The sequence below is a fragment of the Juglans regia genome, chromosome 7, assembly GCF_001411555.2.
Source record: "Juglans regia cultivar Chandler chromosome 7, Walnut 2.0, whole genome shotgun sequence".
Taxonomy (NCBI): Eukaryota; Viridiplantae; Streptophyta; class Magnoliopsida; order Fagales; family Juglandaceae; genus Juglans; species Juglans regia.
In genome coordinates, this window is record NC_049907.1 from 47,927,730 (window position 1) to 47,947,120 (window position 19,391).

Consider the following 19,391-nt stretch of genomic DNA (forward strand, 5'->3'; position numbering starts at 1 on the left):
TTTTAAAAACGGGCGGTTATCCGCTCGGATAAGTCCGAAAAAATCTAGGCGATAACCGTGGGTTGTAACCAAATATCCAGGTTTATTATATTTTTTTTGCCTTAAAAAAAAAAAAAGACATTTTAAAACTTTTACAAATATTTTTATAGTACTTTTTTTTTAAAAAAAATCGGGTATCATCTTTAATACCCATATTTTTTTAAAAAAATATTTTAAACACTTTTTAAAAGGTTTTTTTTTTTTAAAATCTTTTTAACAATTGAAAAGGCTTTTTTTTATAAGCCTTTATTTTTTTATAAGCCTTTATTTTTTTTTATACTACATATTACATTGTTGTTTACATTATAATGCACATCAATTTATAAAGAACAAAACAAATAATAATACATTACAATAATATCAAGATGTTATTAATGTTGATCTTCTCCATCCATTAATATTATTGTAGTATGTATGTACCATGCATACATGATTTTTACATTAATGTTGATCTTGTCCCTTCCTTTCCATGCACAATGAAAAAAGACATCTTTTTTGTTTTGTTTTGTTTTTTTTAATCAAAAGAGAAGAAAAAAAGCTTAAAATAACTTTTAATTTTGTAATTAAAATAATATAATTATGGAATGATATATCAAAGCATAAGTTGGATCCATCCTTACGTGCTCCATACAAATCAAAATAATCTCTTTAGAATATAATTTTTGTATATTATTTTTATTTTAAAATTTAATTTTTTTTTTGTGTTTTTATTAAATAAGATCCGATTACGGATAACCAGTTACATAACAAGATTTGTAATCAGGTTCATATCAGATCCAGTTTCATTTTAACCGTCCGAGTTCAATCCAGATAGATAATTGTCTAAATTCATCTGAATTTTTGAATTTCGGACGGACCAAAAAAAATCCAGTCCTATTACACATCCCTAAGTTTCAAGATATTACACAAATATCCAAAATAATGTCCTCATTTACCAACCGAGGGAGGCGCAACATATAATTCATTTGTCAAGTACATCGATAAAAGTGTGTTCATCAATATTTTTTTAAATATTTGTGTTTACTTTTAAGTGTTTAAAAAAATATTAATGTTAAATATAATTGTAGAGTATATAAATATCGTGTAATTTTTTTAAAATAGAATATAGTTTATTTAAAAATTTATGCAGCATATATATATCCTATGATTGAGTATGCAATATTTATATAATTCATGATTATAAATATTATTTATTAAAAAAAAATATACAGATCAAAAACACCAATCGGTCTGTACATGCAGCACCACCCAAATTTATTTGCCTCGTGACTTAGCAGTAACACTTCATAAACAGTGACAACTGGCAAACTGTTAGACCCACAAACGCAGACGGTGGCGTACCGTTTAACTGCGTAGAAGGTCAATCAGGTCATTTTGGTAAAAAAAATTATACTTATTATTTGGAAGAATAACGAGCAGAAGAAATTATACTCATCATTTTCGTAATAAAAATTAATACTCATTATTTTCGTATTAATGTTGTTGTTATATACTGTTAAAATTTATTTTTTTATCAATCGTATTAAATGAATGTATATATTAATATACAGAATTATTTATAATTAAATTTTTTTAAAAAAAAATAATTTGTTCGTGAGATGTATGAGATGGTGAGTAGAACCTCTTTTCGTAATTTCACCCCCCGGCCCAACATATCCGTAATCAGTGGGACCTACCGATCTGCGACTCCTCTCTCCCTGTTTCTTTCCGCACTTCCTTCTTTTCTGTCTTTTATGTTTGAAACTTGCTGGTTCTACTTTGAAACTACCGAAACCTCCATATCGGACGCACTGTCAAACTCTCCCTCTCTTCCTGGATTGATTCGTGGATTTTTTAAACTTGAATGGAAGTCAAACTGTTTGAGTTTCATTGGAGAATATACTGATATTTTTGTTGCATTAATTTTTTTTATGGCTTCGAGTGGATATAGAAATGGCGCTCATAGGGGAAGTAGTAGCACGAAGCTGGATCGGCCACTCCCAGCAGCAAACCTCAAATCTTCCTCGTTTAAATCCAGGTTTACTCCTTCTCACTCTTCGGGATCCGCTCTTCGCCGCAGTAGCCCCGCCTCTTTCTCCACCAACGACGGAGGTGAATTTCATTCCATTCTCCGAAAAAGATCCAATTCCTAACTTCCAATTTATACATTCATATGTATGGAAGTTCGATTTCATTCTGTTTTTTATATTTTAATCAGTTTATTTTGAAGATTTTTTACGGTTATTAGATATTGATCAATGCGATTTGAAGATTGTGCGTGCTGTTTGTGCACTTTTTTTGGTCTGAGCGTTTCAGATTGATGCCATTCTAGGCGGAGGAATTTTATTGAACTCTTGAAGTTTTGCAGTAGTAGTATCTTGAGAAACGATGACACAGATTGATGCCAGACTTGTTGAAGCTTTCTGTAATTTTTTATAGCATAAATCGTGGTTAATAGCTCCCATTTTATCTAATGTTCCTATTCTAGGTGGTTGCTTTAGAGCTTTTATATGCGCTACAAGTTGTAGAGTTCATTTCACGGAGACATCCAAACACGCCCTTCGTCTTTTAAGATTTGAAGTGTTAATAATTTTGAGCTCTCCTACACATGCTCCTTTTTGTTGCTCTTAGGCCCTGGCACTGGCGAGAAATGTTCGAATATATATATGTGTGTGTGTGTACACGAATAAATATTTTTTTTGAAGTAATAAAATATTTTATTCCAAAAAAATAGGCATAAATCCAAGTACGCATGACGTATACAAAGGAAATACCTACTACTTTCCAAAAACGAAAGGAAAACTAAAACAGATTCTGGAAATTATCTTTCGTTACAAAAGCTTTAGCCCATTAACTTAAAGTACTAGAGAAAAAATTCCTAAGTTCTCCCAATGAATGATCTTTGTCTTCAAAGCATCTCCCATTCCTTTCAAGCCATAGGCACCACATGAGACAAGAAGGAATCATCTTCCAAACATGAACAGCATTCTTGCTACCCTTCAATCCCTTCCACCATACCAATAAATCCACCACTTCCTTGGGCTTTACCCAAAGTAAACCAGTCCGGTTCAAAGCCTCATTCCACAAGAACCTGGCCACTTCACAATGAAGAAAGAGGTGATTAACAGATTCCCCATCCTTCTTGCACATGACACACCAATCAGCAATGTACATACCTCTCCTTCTAAGATTTTCAGTTGTCAACACTTTGCCCAAGGCTACCACCCAACAGAAAAAAAAACCTTGGAATGTACTTTCACTTTCCATATGTTTTTCCAAGGAAATTCACAACTTCTGTGACTGGTTAATATTCTGTAAAAAGAGGAGACTGAGAACTTAGAATTTCCTGCAGGAATCCACAGAATGCTGTCCTCCCTACCTAGCATCAACTAAAAGTCTTTCTAGAAAAGCCTTAACATCATCCACTTCCCAGTCATTAACATCCCTGATAAAGATAACATTCTGCTGAATATTATTGTCAATGCAACAAAAAGACTTTACTTATAAAAAAAAAGACTTTCCTACAGCTGCATTTTGAGCCCTTGCAATTCTGAAAAGAGAGGGAAAGTCCAGCTTAAGTGAAGAATCCCCACACCACAAGTCTTGCGAGAAAAGTATCCTCTTCCCATCTCCTACCTTTAATCTAATATGATTTGAAAAAACCCCCCATCCTTTTCTAATGAACTTCCACAAACTCACCCCATATGCACCACTAGTATCTTTAGAACACCAACCTCCCCACAAACTACCATATTTTACATCAATAGCATTTTTCCAAAAGGCATTGCTTTCCAAGTGGTATCTCCAAAGCCATTTCCCCAAGTAATGCTCTATTAAACAATCTTATATATATATGTATGTATATATGTGTTTCATATATTTATATATATATACACGATTTTTTTATGTATGTATGTATGTATGCATGAAAGCAACCTCTCATGAATGGCAAGATGATAGTCTTCGTGATGTCAAACGTTTGTTTTTTTCTTTTTAACAGTACCTGGAAGAGTTCGAGTGGCTGTAAGACTGCGACCACGGAATGTGGAAGAATTAGCTGCAGATGCAGATTTTGCTGATTGTGTGGAGTTGCAGCCAGAGGTGCTCCCAGTATTCTAGTTACAAATATTTTACATGTGACTTTAGTAGTTATACTTTTATATCGTCCTTGACACATGTTTTCTATTTCTCTCAATTTTGAGCTTTCTAGTATTTATTTCTTATTTGTAGTGTTTAATCATTCTGGTATTTGCTCTACCTCAGCTAAAAAGGTTGAAACTTCGGAAAAACAATTGGGATTCAGACACTTACGAATTTGATGAGGTGCTCACTGAATTTGCATCCCAGAAGCGTGTCTATGAAGTTGTCACCAAGCCTGTTGTAGAGGTTTGTTATTCTTTGTTAGATATCCTGATTATTAGAGGAACTTCCTTAAGCTATTTCTTTTTTTGGGTTCATTATAGCTTATTTGTGAGCCCCTTACCTTCTAGTTTTATTGTTTTATTACCAGCACAGCAAGAGCTCATTATCTTTCCTCATGTTAGTTTATATGAATTAAGTCTCCTGCCATGTGTTCCTATTATCATGTCTTAGATTTTGTGCAGTAACCTGATAATGTGCTGTTGGTTTTTGTAGAGTGTTTTAGATGGTTACAATGGGACTGTGATGGCCTACGGTCAGACTGGTACTGGGAAAACTTTTACTCTTGGACGACTGGGAGAGGAAGATACATCTGATCGTGGAATCATGGTTCGTTCAATGGAGGATATTTTAGCAGACATTTCTCCAGAGACCGATTCTGTCTCTGTTTCATATTTGCAGGTTTCTCTAGTTAAATTCCTGCATAACGTAATCATATATTTTATCCAGCATTGATGTTAACATAAAAATCTGTTTTCAGATTAAACTCTTTAAATTTGTCCTGTTTACAAAATTGCTGATTTTTTTTTTCTCAACAAAAATTTGTAGCTTTACATGGAAACTCTGCAAGACCTGCTTGATCCGTCAAATGATAACATTCCTATTGTGGAAGATCCAAAAACTGGTGATGTTTCAGTACCTGGGGCAACTCTTGTTGAAATCAGGGATCAGCAGAGTTTCGTGGAGCTGCTAAGAATAGGAGAGACTCACAGAATTGCCGCTAACACAAAATTGAATACTGAATCCTCTCGTAGTCATGCTATTCTGATGGTAAAATAATCAGCTGTCTATAATAAGTAAATTTCAATTATCAATTATATATATTTTTACGCTCTTGCATCTACATTTCATGATATCTAACGGGTAAATTCTTTCATTGTTCTGTATTAGTTAACCAAAATCTTGATGTGTTTGACTTCCTTAGTGCAGGTACATGTTCGAAGGTCTGTCATAGGAAGAGAAGAAATCATTTCCAGTGAAAATGGTGACTCCTCTCACTTGGTCAAACCTTTTAAGCCACTTGTTCGGAAAAGCAAGCTAGTTGTGGTAGATCTGGCAGGGTCAGAGCGAATTCACAAGTCAGGTGTATATCCCACTTATGACACCTTTCATAGTTCTACATTTTTATTTGTTGATATTAAGTTTATTTGTAGCTACTTCTCCAAATGGGGCATGGCTTTTGTATGTATGCCACCCAGTTTTAATGATAGGCTGCTGGTATACACAACTAGGGATATCCTTCCATCCTTGGATAGAGCTGGGTGGTTGTACATTTACATACCTTGAATAGTACCATGGCTTATATTTCTGTTCTGGCGGTGCTCCTTAGCTATCAAGTTGTTTGGAATGATTGAAATGTTAATGCTGGTAAATGGTGCCAAAGTTGCTCTTATTTGATGAATCTGTTAAAAAAACTTCATGACTTGAAGAGAACAGGTTCCCACTTTTCTCAAGCTGCCGGCACCCTGTTTGCCATTGGCTGTGGAATCAGACATCCTACAATTAAGACCACAGCAATATCTACAAAAGCTTCACAAGTTGGAGTCTGGGACTCTGGTTGGCTTATACCTGTTACTTGGACTTTTGACTTGTAGGAGTTGGATAAGTTATCCAGGGGCCTCCTGAGATGGATTATTGCAAGTTCAGTAAAACGTGCAGGAAAGCGACATGTACTGCAAAGAAACAAGAAAAAGTGCTATTCTAGAAACCTTTTGTTTTAGATGGAAATCTTGCTAGAAAATAGAATAAGTCTTTTATTTTAATTAAGCATTTTACACCTGCTCGATCTGCTGATTGGGATCTGAGGGAATTAAGTCCTTGTAGAATGACTTCTCTAGTCAGGACCTGTACTTTTTCCTACAATAACCTGCAAAAAGTGAGGCATTTCCTATACATTCGTTTCTTCATATTTCCTTTCAAAGAAACAAAGGCTGTGTTGGGTTATGCCATTTTTCTTACAAACGTTTTTCAGAAAAAAGTCTCAGCATCACTCCAAACATCTTTCCATCTTTTTTCTGTTTCAGTTTTTCATCCAAATATTTGCCTAGATTTCAATGAATATAAAAAACACAAAAACCAAAGCAACTTTTACAAAAAAAATATTCAAACAACTTTTCAATTCTACCTATTCACTTCCACAAACCCCAATGCAAAACATATTTTAAAAACACTTCTATTCAAGTTTTCTTATCTACTTTCACAAAGCTCAATAAAAAGCACATCAAAATCTTCCTAACCAAACATATCCAAAGCTTTAGAGATTACTGGTATGGCAATTTCCCACTTGTTTGTATGGTGAGGTTCCAAGTGTTATGGTTTTTGACTTGGTTTATGTATACAGTCTCTAATTCTGGTCTAGGTTTCTTATGGTTTGAAATTGCTGTGCTGCTTTCAGTCATTATGAAATCTTTAGTACAGCATTTGTTTTAGTGAGTAATGCCCCTCTACCACCCAGAATGTATTGACACCAAATGTTTATATACTGATTCATGCACTGTGAATTGCAATTTAAGGGCCTTATATGGATTTTGATGAATTTGCTTCATATTGGTTCCAATGTTTTTGTTCATGAAATTAGGCTCATTAGTTATATAGTTACATTATCTCTCTTCCTTTACTTCAGGGAGTGAGGGTCATATGCTAGAGGAAGCAAAGTCTATCAACCTCTCTCTTAGTGCATTGGGGAAGTGCATAAATGCTCTAGCAGAGAATAGTGCTCATGTTCCAATTCGTGATTCAAAGCTTACAAGGTTGCTCAGAGATTCGTTTGGAGGTGATGTCTTTCACATTAATGTTAGTATGTGCTTAGGATTTTATGGTCAAATTAGTATAGGAGGCACTGGCCATGATTCAGAATTGAAGCTTATCATTTTGTTGTATGTTTTAACATTGGTTATTGTATCACAGGCACAGCGAGGACGTCATTAATCGTGACTATTGGCCCATCCCCACGACATCGAGGAGAGACTGCATGTACCATACTATTTGGACAAAGGGTTAGTTCTTATATTTTGAAGGAATAAAAAGATCTAGCTTTGAATTGTCTAGGATGTATGATGCACTCAATACTATTCGTAAGTCGGTAACTCACCATAGACAGAGCTATTCATGTATTTATGCTATTATCATTTTAGATAGGCTCAGTTGACTCTCTCTCTCTCTCTCTCCGTACACTTTTGCTTCTCTTGGCTTGTTTTTCTGTTCTTGCTTCTGGTATTGGGTTGCCATTAGGGGCAGTTACTTGGGGTGATTAACATGTAGCTCAGTTGAGTTTTGGTGGGGGTGGGTGTTTGAGGGTGGCTGGGTGGAGTGGTTTTGGAAGGAAAATGCCTACTGTGAGAAGTGTAGCAATTGAGTCCAAGTTTTTTGAGGTGAGGGCAGATGGGAGTGGAGTGCTTATCACTGAGAGAGGGTGGAAAGGAATGCAAAACCTGAGGCTGGGTTTGGACACTGCTCTTTGGGCGGCAAAAACCTTGGAGGGCTGTCATAAACATGGCAGTAAGGGTTATTACTCTGTTTTCAGAGAAGGTAATAGAGCCTTCGTAGCGCAAAAAGGCTCTAATTCTCGCGGCAATTACTTGGCTCTGGTGGTCTATAGTGGAGGTGGTAGCAGGAGCTTCATTATAATTCCTGGAGACAGAAATGGGTGGGGGTGGAGAAAACTGGCTGAGGCATTGAGGGAGGTTGGCATCGTAGGTGGGAAGAGGAGAGTTCTTCCATCTACACAGGCAGAAACTCTCATGTCTGCTATGACGTACAAGGAGGCTCTACAGTCAACCCGAGATGTGCAAAAGTCAGATATGGCAGGCCTACTACGGTCAGGAGATCTCACTGTTTTGGGAGAAAATCAGAGACAAAATAGAGGTGGCAGGTGGGCTGGGCAGAGTGAGATAATTGTTTTGAAGGAATTACGGGATTTGCAGGCTTCGTTGGAGGAGATGAGTGTTAAAGTAAAGGGGCTTATACGCAGCGTTTTGGGTAAAGAAGAAATGGGGCAGGAGTGTGGGGCGGGTGATAGAGGAAGAAGTGGGGCAGGAGGTCTGGGTTTTGAAGATATGGGGCAGGTTGGGCCCATAGGGAAAGCCCAGGGTTATGGGTCAGCTCGAGCTGAGCCCACGCTGCAGAAGCTTTCTTTCTGGAGAAAGAAAGCAGGCCATCTTGCAGGCCCAGTGGGGAGTGGGTCAGCAGGCCCATCGGGGGGTGGGCCAGGGTCGCCGACGCCGGCGCAACCTCAGTCGACGTCGACGGAGGAAGCGGAGGCCTCGATGGAAGTGTTGTCGGCGGCAGAGAAGCATATCCCGAAACCCTCCGAGGTTTCGGGTTCGATGGAGGGGCCCGAAACACATATAGCAAGACCGAGTCTTGGACAGGGGATGGAACAGAAGGGAGCGACGGCTCATGGGGACGTAGTGGGTGGTCTGGCGGTGACACTACAACCGACGGAGGTGGAGGTGGAAGAAATCGCGGAAGGGGAAGGTCTGGAAGTGAGTTTGTATGAAGATGGGCGTGGGTTTTCATCAGGGACACCACAGAACCTCTCGGGGAGTCAGGGGATACCCCTAGATCAATCCAGGTTGCCACAGATAACCTTGGTGGAAAGGCCCGAACTGCTGGCACACAACAAAGGTTCTGAAGGTGCTCGACAAGAAGCTATAGTCACAGTGGAGTGTGGGAGTGCATCAGAGATGGTAGGAGAAAGTCAGTTGAAGATGTTTGAACCAAATAAATGCTCTAAAGTGGGGGAGGAGTCTGCAGGTGTGGAGCCGACTCCAATAAGAATGATTTTTCCTAATGTTTCAGATGATTGGGTATTGAAAAAGGTAGAGGAACTTCAAAGTTGCATGGGAATTTCGTGTAAAGGATATGAAGAACAATTCAAGGCACTGATTATAGCCATTGAGGCAGGACAACATGGTACAGGGTTAAAAAGAAATAGGGAGTTAAAGAGGCTGACGTGGTCTATTAATTATGATGGAAAAGAGGGGAGTGCAAGTCGTACAAGAAACAAGGGGAGGGCTGGAACAGTTGTTAAATGAAGCCTAGAATTTTGTGTTGGAATGTTAGGGGGCTGAATGAGGTTAATAAACGTTTGCGAATAAGAGCTCTATTAAGGCAATGGAAAGTGGAAATTATCTGTTTACAAGAAACAAAGTTGAAGATTATCAATAGAAGTATTATTCGGAGCTTATGGAGCTGTCAATACGTAGGCTGGTCATATTTGCCTTCGAAAGGGGCTTCGGGTGGAATTTTGATTATGTGGGATAAGAGGGTGGTGGAAAATAGTGATGAGTTTGTGGGAGAATTTTCGGTTGGGTGTTTTTTTAAAAACACAGAAGATAATTTTTTATGGGCGTTTATTGGGGTATATGGTCCCAATTTGGACAGCGAGAGGAGGTTGCTTTGGGATGAGCTTGCTGGCCTATGTTCTTGGTGGGAGGTACCGTTGTGTATAGGTGGAGATTTTAATGTGACAAGATTTTCCAGCGAAAGTTCAGGGGCGGGTTGACAAAACCAAGCTATGTTGGACTTCTCGGATTTCATTTTTGAGGTAGGCCTTATGGATTTACCATTAATGGGAGGCGATTACACTTGGTCAAATAATCAAGCCTGGTCAAGACTTGATAGATTTCTCATCTCTCCCTCGTGGGAGACACAATACTCAGATGTAAGTCAAACTAGGCTTTCAAGGATATGCTCTGATCACTTCCCTATATTGTTAGCTTGTGGCGGTACTCAAGGGGGTAGAAGGCCGTTCAAGTTTGAGAATATGTGGTTAAAGATGGATGGATTTGTGGAGATGGTCAGGCAATGGTGGAATTCATACCTTTTTTAGGGCAATCCGAGTTATGTACTGGCTGGAAAGTTAAAAGCTTTGAAGAAGGACTTGAAGATTTGGAATGAACAGGTAGTTGGTGATGTAACTTTACAAAAGAAGAGTTTGTTTCAGGAGTTACAAGGTCTAGAGGGTGTAGGGGAAGAAAATATCAGAAAAGGTCAGGTAGTTGCTGAATTGGAAAGATTGACTTTAATGGAAGAAATTTTATGGAGACAAAAGTCAAGGGCCTTGTGGCTTCGGGAGGGGGATAAAAACACAAAGTTCTTTCATCGCATGGCCAATGCTCATAGGAGGTTTAACTACATTGAGTTTTTGAGCATAGATGGAGATGTATCTTCAGATCAGGGTGAGATAAAAGAACATGTGGTAGGGCATTTTGAACATTTGTTAGCCGAACCTTATCCATGGAGGCCCACAATAGATGGTCTAGCTTTTGAGGTAATTGACCAATATAGTATGGATTGGGTGGAGAGACCATTTGAAGAGGAAGAGGTAAAACAAGTAATCAGGAATATGAACAAAGATAAAGCTCCAGGCCCGGATGGATTCACAATGGCTTTTTTCCAGGTTTGTTGGGAGGTGGTGCGAGAGGACGTAATGCTGGTTTTTCAGGAATTTTTCAGTCATGGAAGATTTGAGAAAAGCTTAAATGCTACTTTTATTGCACTAGTCCCTAAAAAGGCCGGTGCAAGAGAGGTACAAGATTTTAGACCGATTAGTCTTGTGGGCAGTATGTATAAGATACTTGCCAAAGCTCTTGCTAACAGGATGAGCACGGTCATAGAGAAGATTATCTCTAAGTCTCAAAATGCTTTTGTGAGGGGGAGACAAATTTTGGACTCGGTTCTTATAGCTAATGAATGTTTGGACAGCAGGCTCAAGTCGGGAGATCCAGGTATTTTATGCAAACTCGATATGGAGAAGGCTTATGATCATGTAAATTGGGATTTTTTGATGTACATGCTGAGGAGATGTGGGTTTGGGGAAAAATGGAGGAAGTGGATGAGATACTGTGTGTCATCGGTTCACTTCTCGGTTCTGATAAACGGTGATCCCGTGGGTTTTTTTCATAGTTCGAGGGGGCTGCGACAAGGTGACCCACTATCACCTCTTTTATTTGTCTTAGTTATGGAGGCTCTAAGTCGTATGGTGTCGGCGGCAGTAGAAGGAGGATTTTTTTCAGGTTTCTCAGTGGGAGATACCCATGGTTCCACTATTATTTCTCATCTATTGTTTGCAGATGACACTTTGCTTTTTTGTGAGGCAAATGAAGGGCATATACAATCTTTGAAGGCCATTTTACTATGTTTTGAAGCGGTATCCGGGTTGAAGGTTAACCTTGCAAAGACGGAGATGGTTGCGGTTGGAGAAGTCAGCAATATTAGAGGGTTGGCGAATATTTTGGGATGTGGGGTTGTTTCGTTGCCATTGAAGTACCTTGGTTTACCGTTGGGGGCTTCTTTCAAAGCAAAGACAATTTGGGAAGGGGTGCTGGAAAAATTTGAGCGTAGGTTGGCCGGGTGGAAAAGGTTGTATCTCTCTAAAGGGGGGCGAATCACACTTATGAAGAGTACCTTATCCAATCTCCCCACTTATTACTTATCTTTATTTCCCCTCCCCGCAAGTATTGCTTCTAGAATAGAGAAACTTCAACGGGATTTTTTGTGGAGTGGGTTAGGAGATGAGCGTAAGTTCCATCTAGTAGGGTGGGAAAAGGTATGTTCCCCTTTGAGAGACGGTGGGTTGGGGGTCTGGAATGTGAGGGCGTTCAATAAGGCACTACTAGGGAAATGGTTATGGCGTTATAACCATGAGAGGGGGGCTTTATGGAAAGGGGTGGTGGATATGAAGTATGGAAGTGAAAGAGGGGGTTGGTGTTCTAAAGAGGGTAGGGGGACATATGGAGTGGGGCTATGGAAGTTTATTCGAAAAGGATGGGGCTCTTTTGCTAGTAACACTCGTTTGCGGTTGGGAGATGGTAGTAGGATCAGCTTTTGGCAAGATGTGTGGTTGGGAAACACGGCCTTGAAGGATGCTTATCCTATGATTTTCAGAATTGCACGGGAAAAAGAAGCTATGGTGGCTGACTTGCGGGTTCTTAACCAAGGCACACAGGAGTGGACTATCAACCTCACTCGGGATGCACACGATTGGGAAGTGAATGAGCTGGTGGGATTTCTGAGCATGCTGTACAACATTACCACTGCTGCCACTTTGGAAGATACGATGGTTTGGTGCCCCTCTAGGAAAGGGAAATTTTCGGTAAGCTCTTTTTATGAATCCATTAATATGCACCAAAGGCATATTTTCCCTTGGAAGAATATTTGGAGGACTAAAGCACCGACAAAGGCTGCATTTTTTGTGTGGACGGCAGCTCTAGGGAAGATTCTGACCTTTGATAATCTTAGAAGACGTGGCCTCATTATTATGGACTGGTGCTGTTTGTGCAAAAAAAGTGGGGAAACGGTGGACCATTTACTTCTTCATTGTGAGTTTGCTCGAGATATCTGGACTAATTTTTTCAGTAGAATGGGATTAGCATGGGGGATGCCGGGTAGGGTGGTTGACTTGTTAGCAAGCTGGAATGGGATCTCAGGAACAGCACAAATTGCAGCAGTGTGGAAGATGGTTCCTATATGTATTTTCTGGTGTATTTGGAACGAACGTAATGAGAGACTTTTTGAGGATCATGAACGCTCTTTGGAAGAGTTTAGGAACTTTTTCTGGAAGACCTTGTTTGTGTGGGCCATTGCTCTTGATTTGAATGGTCTTAGTTTTCATGATTTCCTTGTAACTGTTTCTAGTCACTAAATTGGTGTATTCACATGTATACTTCTAGTGTACCTGGGCTATGCCTCTTTCATATCAATAAAATAACTTATTACTTATCAAAAAAAAAAAAGATAGGCTCTTTGTATCTTTAGACAGTCATGCATAGTGTGGCTCTTGTATATGTCCCGTGTACTTGGCTTCGCCTATTTTCAATAAAATTCTTATTTACTGATAATAAAAAGAAGATAGGCACTTTGCTGGTATGTTAGAAATTTTTCTTTCCATATATTTCTTGAGACTTTTTGCTCCATTTAGATCTTAACCATGCCCAGTGTTCATCTTTTATGTAAATGGAAACTTTGTTGAGAGGTCATACTAAACGACTACATGAATAATTATTGCATGTTTCATCTATGACAGGCTATGAAGGTGGAGAACATGTTGAAAATAAAGGAGGAATTTGATTACAAGAGTCTGTCTAGGAGGCTTGAAGTACAACTGGACAAGCTCATTGCAGAAAACGAAAGGCAGCAGAAAGCTTTTGAGGATGAAGCTGAAAGAATAAACATAGAAGCACAAAACCGAATATCTGAAGTCGAGAGGAGCTTCGCTGATGCATTAGAGGTTTGCTGGACTATTTATTTGAGTGGCACTCTTTATCTGTGATAAACTTGAATTGATTTTTCTGAAAATATATATGTAGATATGGTGTGTGTAAATTATGAACCATGTTTTAATATTTATGCATCATGATGAATGGTCCAGCTGAGGTTTTTTTTTTTTTTTTTTTTTTTTGGGGGGGTGGGGAGGGGGATTCACAGCACTGGTGGAAAATGCTCCCCCTCTCCCTTCTTTTCTTTCTTGGTTGCAAAGATACCTAGAGCCTGAAGTCATTTTTCCCTTTTCTTCCCTTCTTTCCTATTTGGATTTGTCGACCATGAATTTCAGTATCATTGTTTTTATCAGAAGGAGAGGCTAAAATGCCAGATGGATTATATGGAATCAGTCAAGCAGCTGGAGGAGAAGTTGGTGTTGAATCAGCAAAAGCATGATTGTGATGGCTTCATGGACGATAAATGTATTGGGCAGGTACTCCCTTTTGGAACCATTTTTGCTGTTATGTCGTGGTTTTCTTAGAAGAGGATTCTTGTGTCAATTGTTGGTCATAGGATGCTTTTTGAGACGATGGACGTGCATGTTGTTATTTGTCAACACCAACTTGAAATACAGAGGCAATTTTGGTCCAAAGTTGGAGCAAAAAGTGACACAGTTTATGCTGATGTATTTATCTTTGTTGAGAGTATATCCTTTAGCTTCCCCCTTTTTTGGGTTTTTTGGGTTTTTTGGTGGTGGGGCTGTGGTGAGTATCTGGTCCATTAGTTTGTTTAGCTTCATCTAATCATTTAAATTGTACATTTTCATGTGGATTGGAAGGTCTGTAAAATCAGCTCAGGTCAATTTCGTCTCTAATTATGGGTATATTACTGCATGACTTATTTTAGAATGATCATATTCCATGTTTTTATTTTGTTTATTATGCAGGAGACAGGGCTTTCTGCTGCTGAGGATGTTGCTGAGATAAAAAAATTGCTTGGAAAGGAAATTAAACTAAGAAAGGCGGCTGAAGAAGAGGTAAAGAATTGTAAAAGGCAACAAGGACAAGATATGCAGTCAGAGGTATAGTCTTTGCCTAGATTACAAAATTCTTTTGTAAAAGCATTATCTAGATTTTTATTTCAACTTCCAAACATGTAAGTTGTGGTCTATAAGGGTTTTTCTTGGTGTGCTAGGCAGGTGGAGATCCAGAGGTTTTGAAGCTTCGCAAAATTCTTGAGGACGAGGCTCATCAGAAGAAGAAACTTGAAGAAGAAATAATAATACTACGAAGTCAGTTGTTGCAATTGACTTTTGAAGCTGATCAGGTATTTGATTATGGAATTTATGCCTACCCGCTAGGCTTGATTTATATAATCCTTGTAGTTTATATGCTGATGTTGCCATGATGTTTTTTGCTTTTAACTGTCCTCATATAAAAACTTTTTAGTGCTTTTAATTGTCACATCATATAAAAAATTAATGGATTCATGGTTTATATAATCCTGGAGATTTATAACAATTGAGACATTGAAGGTAGAATATCAGGAAGAGCTCATTAGGTTTTCCCAGATATCTGTTTAATGACAATTCTGAGAGAAAAAAAGTACCCATATGTGTTAGAAACCCCCTTGTTTAGCTGAGTGAATAAATTAGATTATTAACGATAATGATTGGAGTATTCTTGTCCCTTTTAAGTGTTTGCTATAGTACAATATTCTTAATCTTCTCCTATGTACTGCATCTATAAACTTTATTGGACTTAGTTTGCATGATTTTCTAGAATCTTTTTCTTCGACTAGTTGGGTATCTCTCTTGTATACTACCTGTGTAATTGGGTTGCATCTTTATGCTTACTAATAAAGATCTTCTTGCAAAAAAAAAGTGTCTGCTATAGTCCATATGTAATGGTAAAGTATTAATTCTATTTTCTTTTGCTTCATGTTTGTAGATGAAAAGGTATCTTGACAGAGGTGGGTCTGGAAATGGGTTTGCTGGTCTAGATTCTTCCATGTCTCCATTTAGGCATCCCCAATACAGAGACTCTGGAAATGGACAGAAGGCATCAATTGCAACACTCTTTGAGCAAGGTAATAGAGGAACTTCAAATTTATCTCATTTGGGCCTTGTATAAAAACTTTGTATTCTCTTATATTTTTGTCTACCAATGAATTTTGATAGTTGGATTGCAAAAGATCTTGGCGCTACTTGAGTCAGATGATGCCAACGTACAGATTCATGCTGTAAAAGTGGTGGCCAACCTAGCAGCTGAAGGTGGGGCAACTTTTATATTTGGGGCTCTTTCACGGTGTTATCAGATATATGCGTATATGCTATATTGTCTAACTAGCATTATCTAGATCGAATGTCATGTTTCTGATTGAGTTTGATTTGTTGAAATAACTATGATCCGTTGTGATATTTTCTTTATGGTGTTGATCTCAGTTGAAGGTTCCTTATAATGGTGAACTGGTAAATCACATATGGAAAACTTTAGAGTTGGGCATTGTTATAGGTTTTCTACCAGTGACATTAACAAAAAAAAAAGACAATTCTTGGTGGGGTTCCATAGAGGATAATGCTTGCCCATTTATCGTTGAGTTATTTTTCCATGAAGTAGAAGTAGGCACAGTTCTAGTCTGGTATGCTAACCTTGTATCATTTCATTGAGAAAACTTTGTTAATCACTGCCATTGTAAAAAAGGGGTAATATGCTGAAATATCGTCAGAGCACTTGCTAATCTTCTTCTTATTTATTTATTTTTTCCTGTAAATTTGGTTTACTATTTGCAACCTCTGTTTTTTTATGACTGAAACAATTCTTGCATGTTTTGTTACATCTGAAGCAATGTTAGTTCTTGAAGAGTAATGAAGTATGCCAAGTTTGTATTTCTTGTATGACGCATTGCCTCTACTGTATCTATCATATTTTATAAGTACTGTAGCCATTGTATATTATGATATATGCATCTAAATATGGTATCCTCTAAGGACTCCATATTATCTATAACTTGACAACTGGAGTGATCTTATCATCTGACTTTCATTTTTATGCATTTTCTCTTGTACTTTTCTCATACTTCATTGCACTAGAATTTCCAAGAATGCACATACGTGCGGGCTTTTGAAGTCTTGATACGGCGTATTGCTTTCATTCCATAAATTTGTGTGAGAGTAACAAAGGATCATCTCGGGATCCCTGAAAAACCTCTTTAATTTCTGAAAGAATTCTAGCATGCGTACTACTTTTCTTTTGATGCGTTTCCTCTTGTAGCCTGTTATAGTTTATTGTTAGATATGACTTATGCTCCCCATGCGAAAAGCAGAGGCAAACCAGAAAAAGATTGTTGAAGCTGGGGGTCTTTCTTCCTTGCTGATGCTTCTTAGAAGCTTTGAGGATGAAACTGTTCAAAGAGTAGCAGCTGGTGCAATTGCCAATCTTGCAATGAATGGTACTTTTCTCCGGAAAGATTTTCTCTATATGTTAAAGAGGGCCGGAGCTCTGCTCTTCATTTTGTGTTTTATTACAAGTAGATTGGGAATTTTTTTCCTTTAATCTTGGAATATCAATTTTATATGTTGCTTCCTTTCTGGCATAGCAGAAGCCAATCAAGAACTTATAATGATTCAAGGGGGAATTAGTCTTTTATCAATGACAGCAGCTGATGCTGAGGATCCTCAAACCTTACGCATGGTTGCTGGAGCTATTGCTAATCTATGTGGCAACGGTATATTGAATTTCAGTTTATCTCCTTTATCTGGAATTTTGCCATTTAGGCCATTTAGATTGTGAGAAGTATCTGTTGCGAAATTGGAAAGAATTCTTGTGTGCTACCTCAATCAGGAAGCATATCTAGTGTAGAACCTTTGCATTAAAGGAAGAGATACTTTTGGCACTATGACATAAATTGCTATATTTATACCTGGCATAGTGTTCTCTCTGCATCACAATTTCTCTCTCTCTTTAAATTACTTACTAATGGTAAAATGTAGTGGATGAAGATAAAAATTTTGTTGTCAGTTTCGATATTTGAACCGTCTTTGCTGAAAGTTGTTTAGATCAGCAGAGATGGGTTAAGTTGATCTTGTAGATACTTGTTGCCCTGTAATTAAGCTTTTATAGGAGATAATAATTCCACTCTTTGGTATTGCACTTATTTAAGGTTCTTGTATTCACAAGTTCCAGCATGCTTGTTTTCTAATTTGATTTCCCTTTTTTTCTTTCCATCAACCCTCAACCTGTAGATAAGCTACGGATGAAGCTGAAGACTGAAGGCGGTATTAAGGCCTTGCTAGGAATTGTGAGATGTGAACATCCTGATGTTCTATCTCAAGTTGCACGCGGAATTGCTAACTTTGCAAAATGCGAGTCCCGAGCATCTACCCAAGGTAGGTGTTTCAACACACGAGCCATTGTTTGGTTCTTTAGCAGTTTTGCGTCTGGAGTGTTCTTCCCCTCACCTATAAGTGGTGGTAATGGAATTGGGTAAATATTCAAGATGATTGATGTTAAGTAATTAGTGGTCGTACAATTTGTCAGGTTGTTCGTTGGTTGTCCAATAATGAGTACTCATATGGTTGAAACGATTTTGTGACGATTCAATTTTTGTATACGGGTGTGATTTTTGAGCTCATTTTTAACTCAAGTAAAAGCAATTCAACGCTACTATGTAGCAGCGTTAATTTTTATTTTTCTTTAATGGTATGTGATATCTGGCATAGATCATTGCATCCACATGAAATGGACATGGTAACCATTTATTTTTAAATCAGTCTTTCTACCATGTGTAATTCTATTGACATAGTGCCTTGTTATAGGGATATATAGCGCCAGATCTCTTTTGATAGAAGACGGTGCGCTTCCATGGATTGTACAAAATGCTAATAATGAAGCTGCCCCAATCAGGCGTCATATTGAGCTTGCACTCTGCCACTTGGCACAGCATGGTACTTGGACTCTTTTTTTTTTTTCTCTTTTCGTATTGACCAACTTAGAGATATCTTGAGACTTGTTCCTTTAAAACTCTGGATTTTTAAATTGCAGAAGTAAATGCAAAGGACATGATTAGTGGAGGTGCCCTCTGGGAGCTAGTTCGTATCTCACGCGATTGCTCTCGAGAGGACATAAGGAGTCTTGCCCGTAGGACATTGAGTTCGAGCCCCACCTTTCGATCTGAATTGCGTCGGTTACGGATAGATTATTGATTCTGAGACTAATGGGCTTCCATTAATTAATGCCGCTCGCATCTAGCTAGCGATCGAGTGTGAGCTAGGATGCAGAAACTTGATCGCATGATGAGCATATAGGCTTGGTAGAAGAGGGGATATTTCTCTTGCTGCACAAGGGGTCATCCCATAAGCTGGTATTCACGCCAATTTTGTGTAAAGGTGGGTTGGTGTTGTGATCCATTATTTTAGCTTCTTTATTCAGCATTCATAACTGTAGCTTAATGGAAAAGAAAATGACAAGTAGTGAGAACAAAAAAAAAAAAAAAAGGAAAATCTTGTTGCTGCACGATTGTGTCAAATTCATTCGATCGATTTTCTGGATCGGTCAGCATGTCCAGCTAGCACTTGCGTTTCAGTGTTGCGTAAATTGATTTTTATGGGCAATGAAATCATCATTCTTTATTTTTTGTTTCTGAAAATTATTCCAAGCTCCACGGTTTGTCCATAACGATAGTATTCTTTACCTGTGCATGGTACAAAAGCACATTAACGACTAAGCTCATTTTATTTGCAAGAGAGTATA

The 19,391-nt window shown here is 38.2% G+C and overlaps 1 protein-coding gene across 1 annotated transcript; it reads left to right on the plus strand.

Moving 5' to 3' along the window:
- The first annotated feature begins 1,791 nt into the window (after positions 1 to 1,791).
- On the plus strand, positions 1,792 to 19,259 carry LOC109010323 (kinesin-like protein KIN-UB). The gene is made up of 19 exons (XM_018991123.2): positions 1,792 to 2,130; positions 4,019 to 4,119; positions 4,282 to 4,404; positions 4,654 to 4,839; positions 4,987 to 5,208; positions 5,368 to 5,521; positions 7,061 to 7,210; positions 7,345 to 7,433; positions 13,466 to 13,669; positions 14,012 to 14,134; positions 14,588 to 14,722; positions 14,836 to 14,967; positions 15,591 to 15,729; positions 15,821 to 15,913; positions 16,966 to 17,091; positions 17,242 to 17,367; positions 17,885 to 18,028; positions 18,458 to 18,586; positions 18,684 to 19,259. The coding sequence occupies exons 1-19, from the start codon at positions 1,950 to 1,952 to the stop codon at positions 18,842 to 18,844; spliced, it is 2,718 nt and encodes a 905-aa protein (XP_018846668.2). The 5' UTR covers positions 1,792 to 1,949; the 3' UTR covers positions 18,845 to 19,259.
- Positions 19,260 to 19,391: the final 132 nt, after the last annotated feature.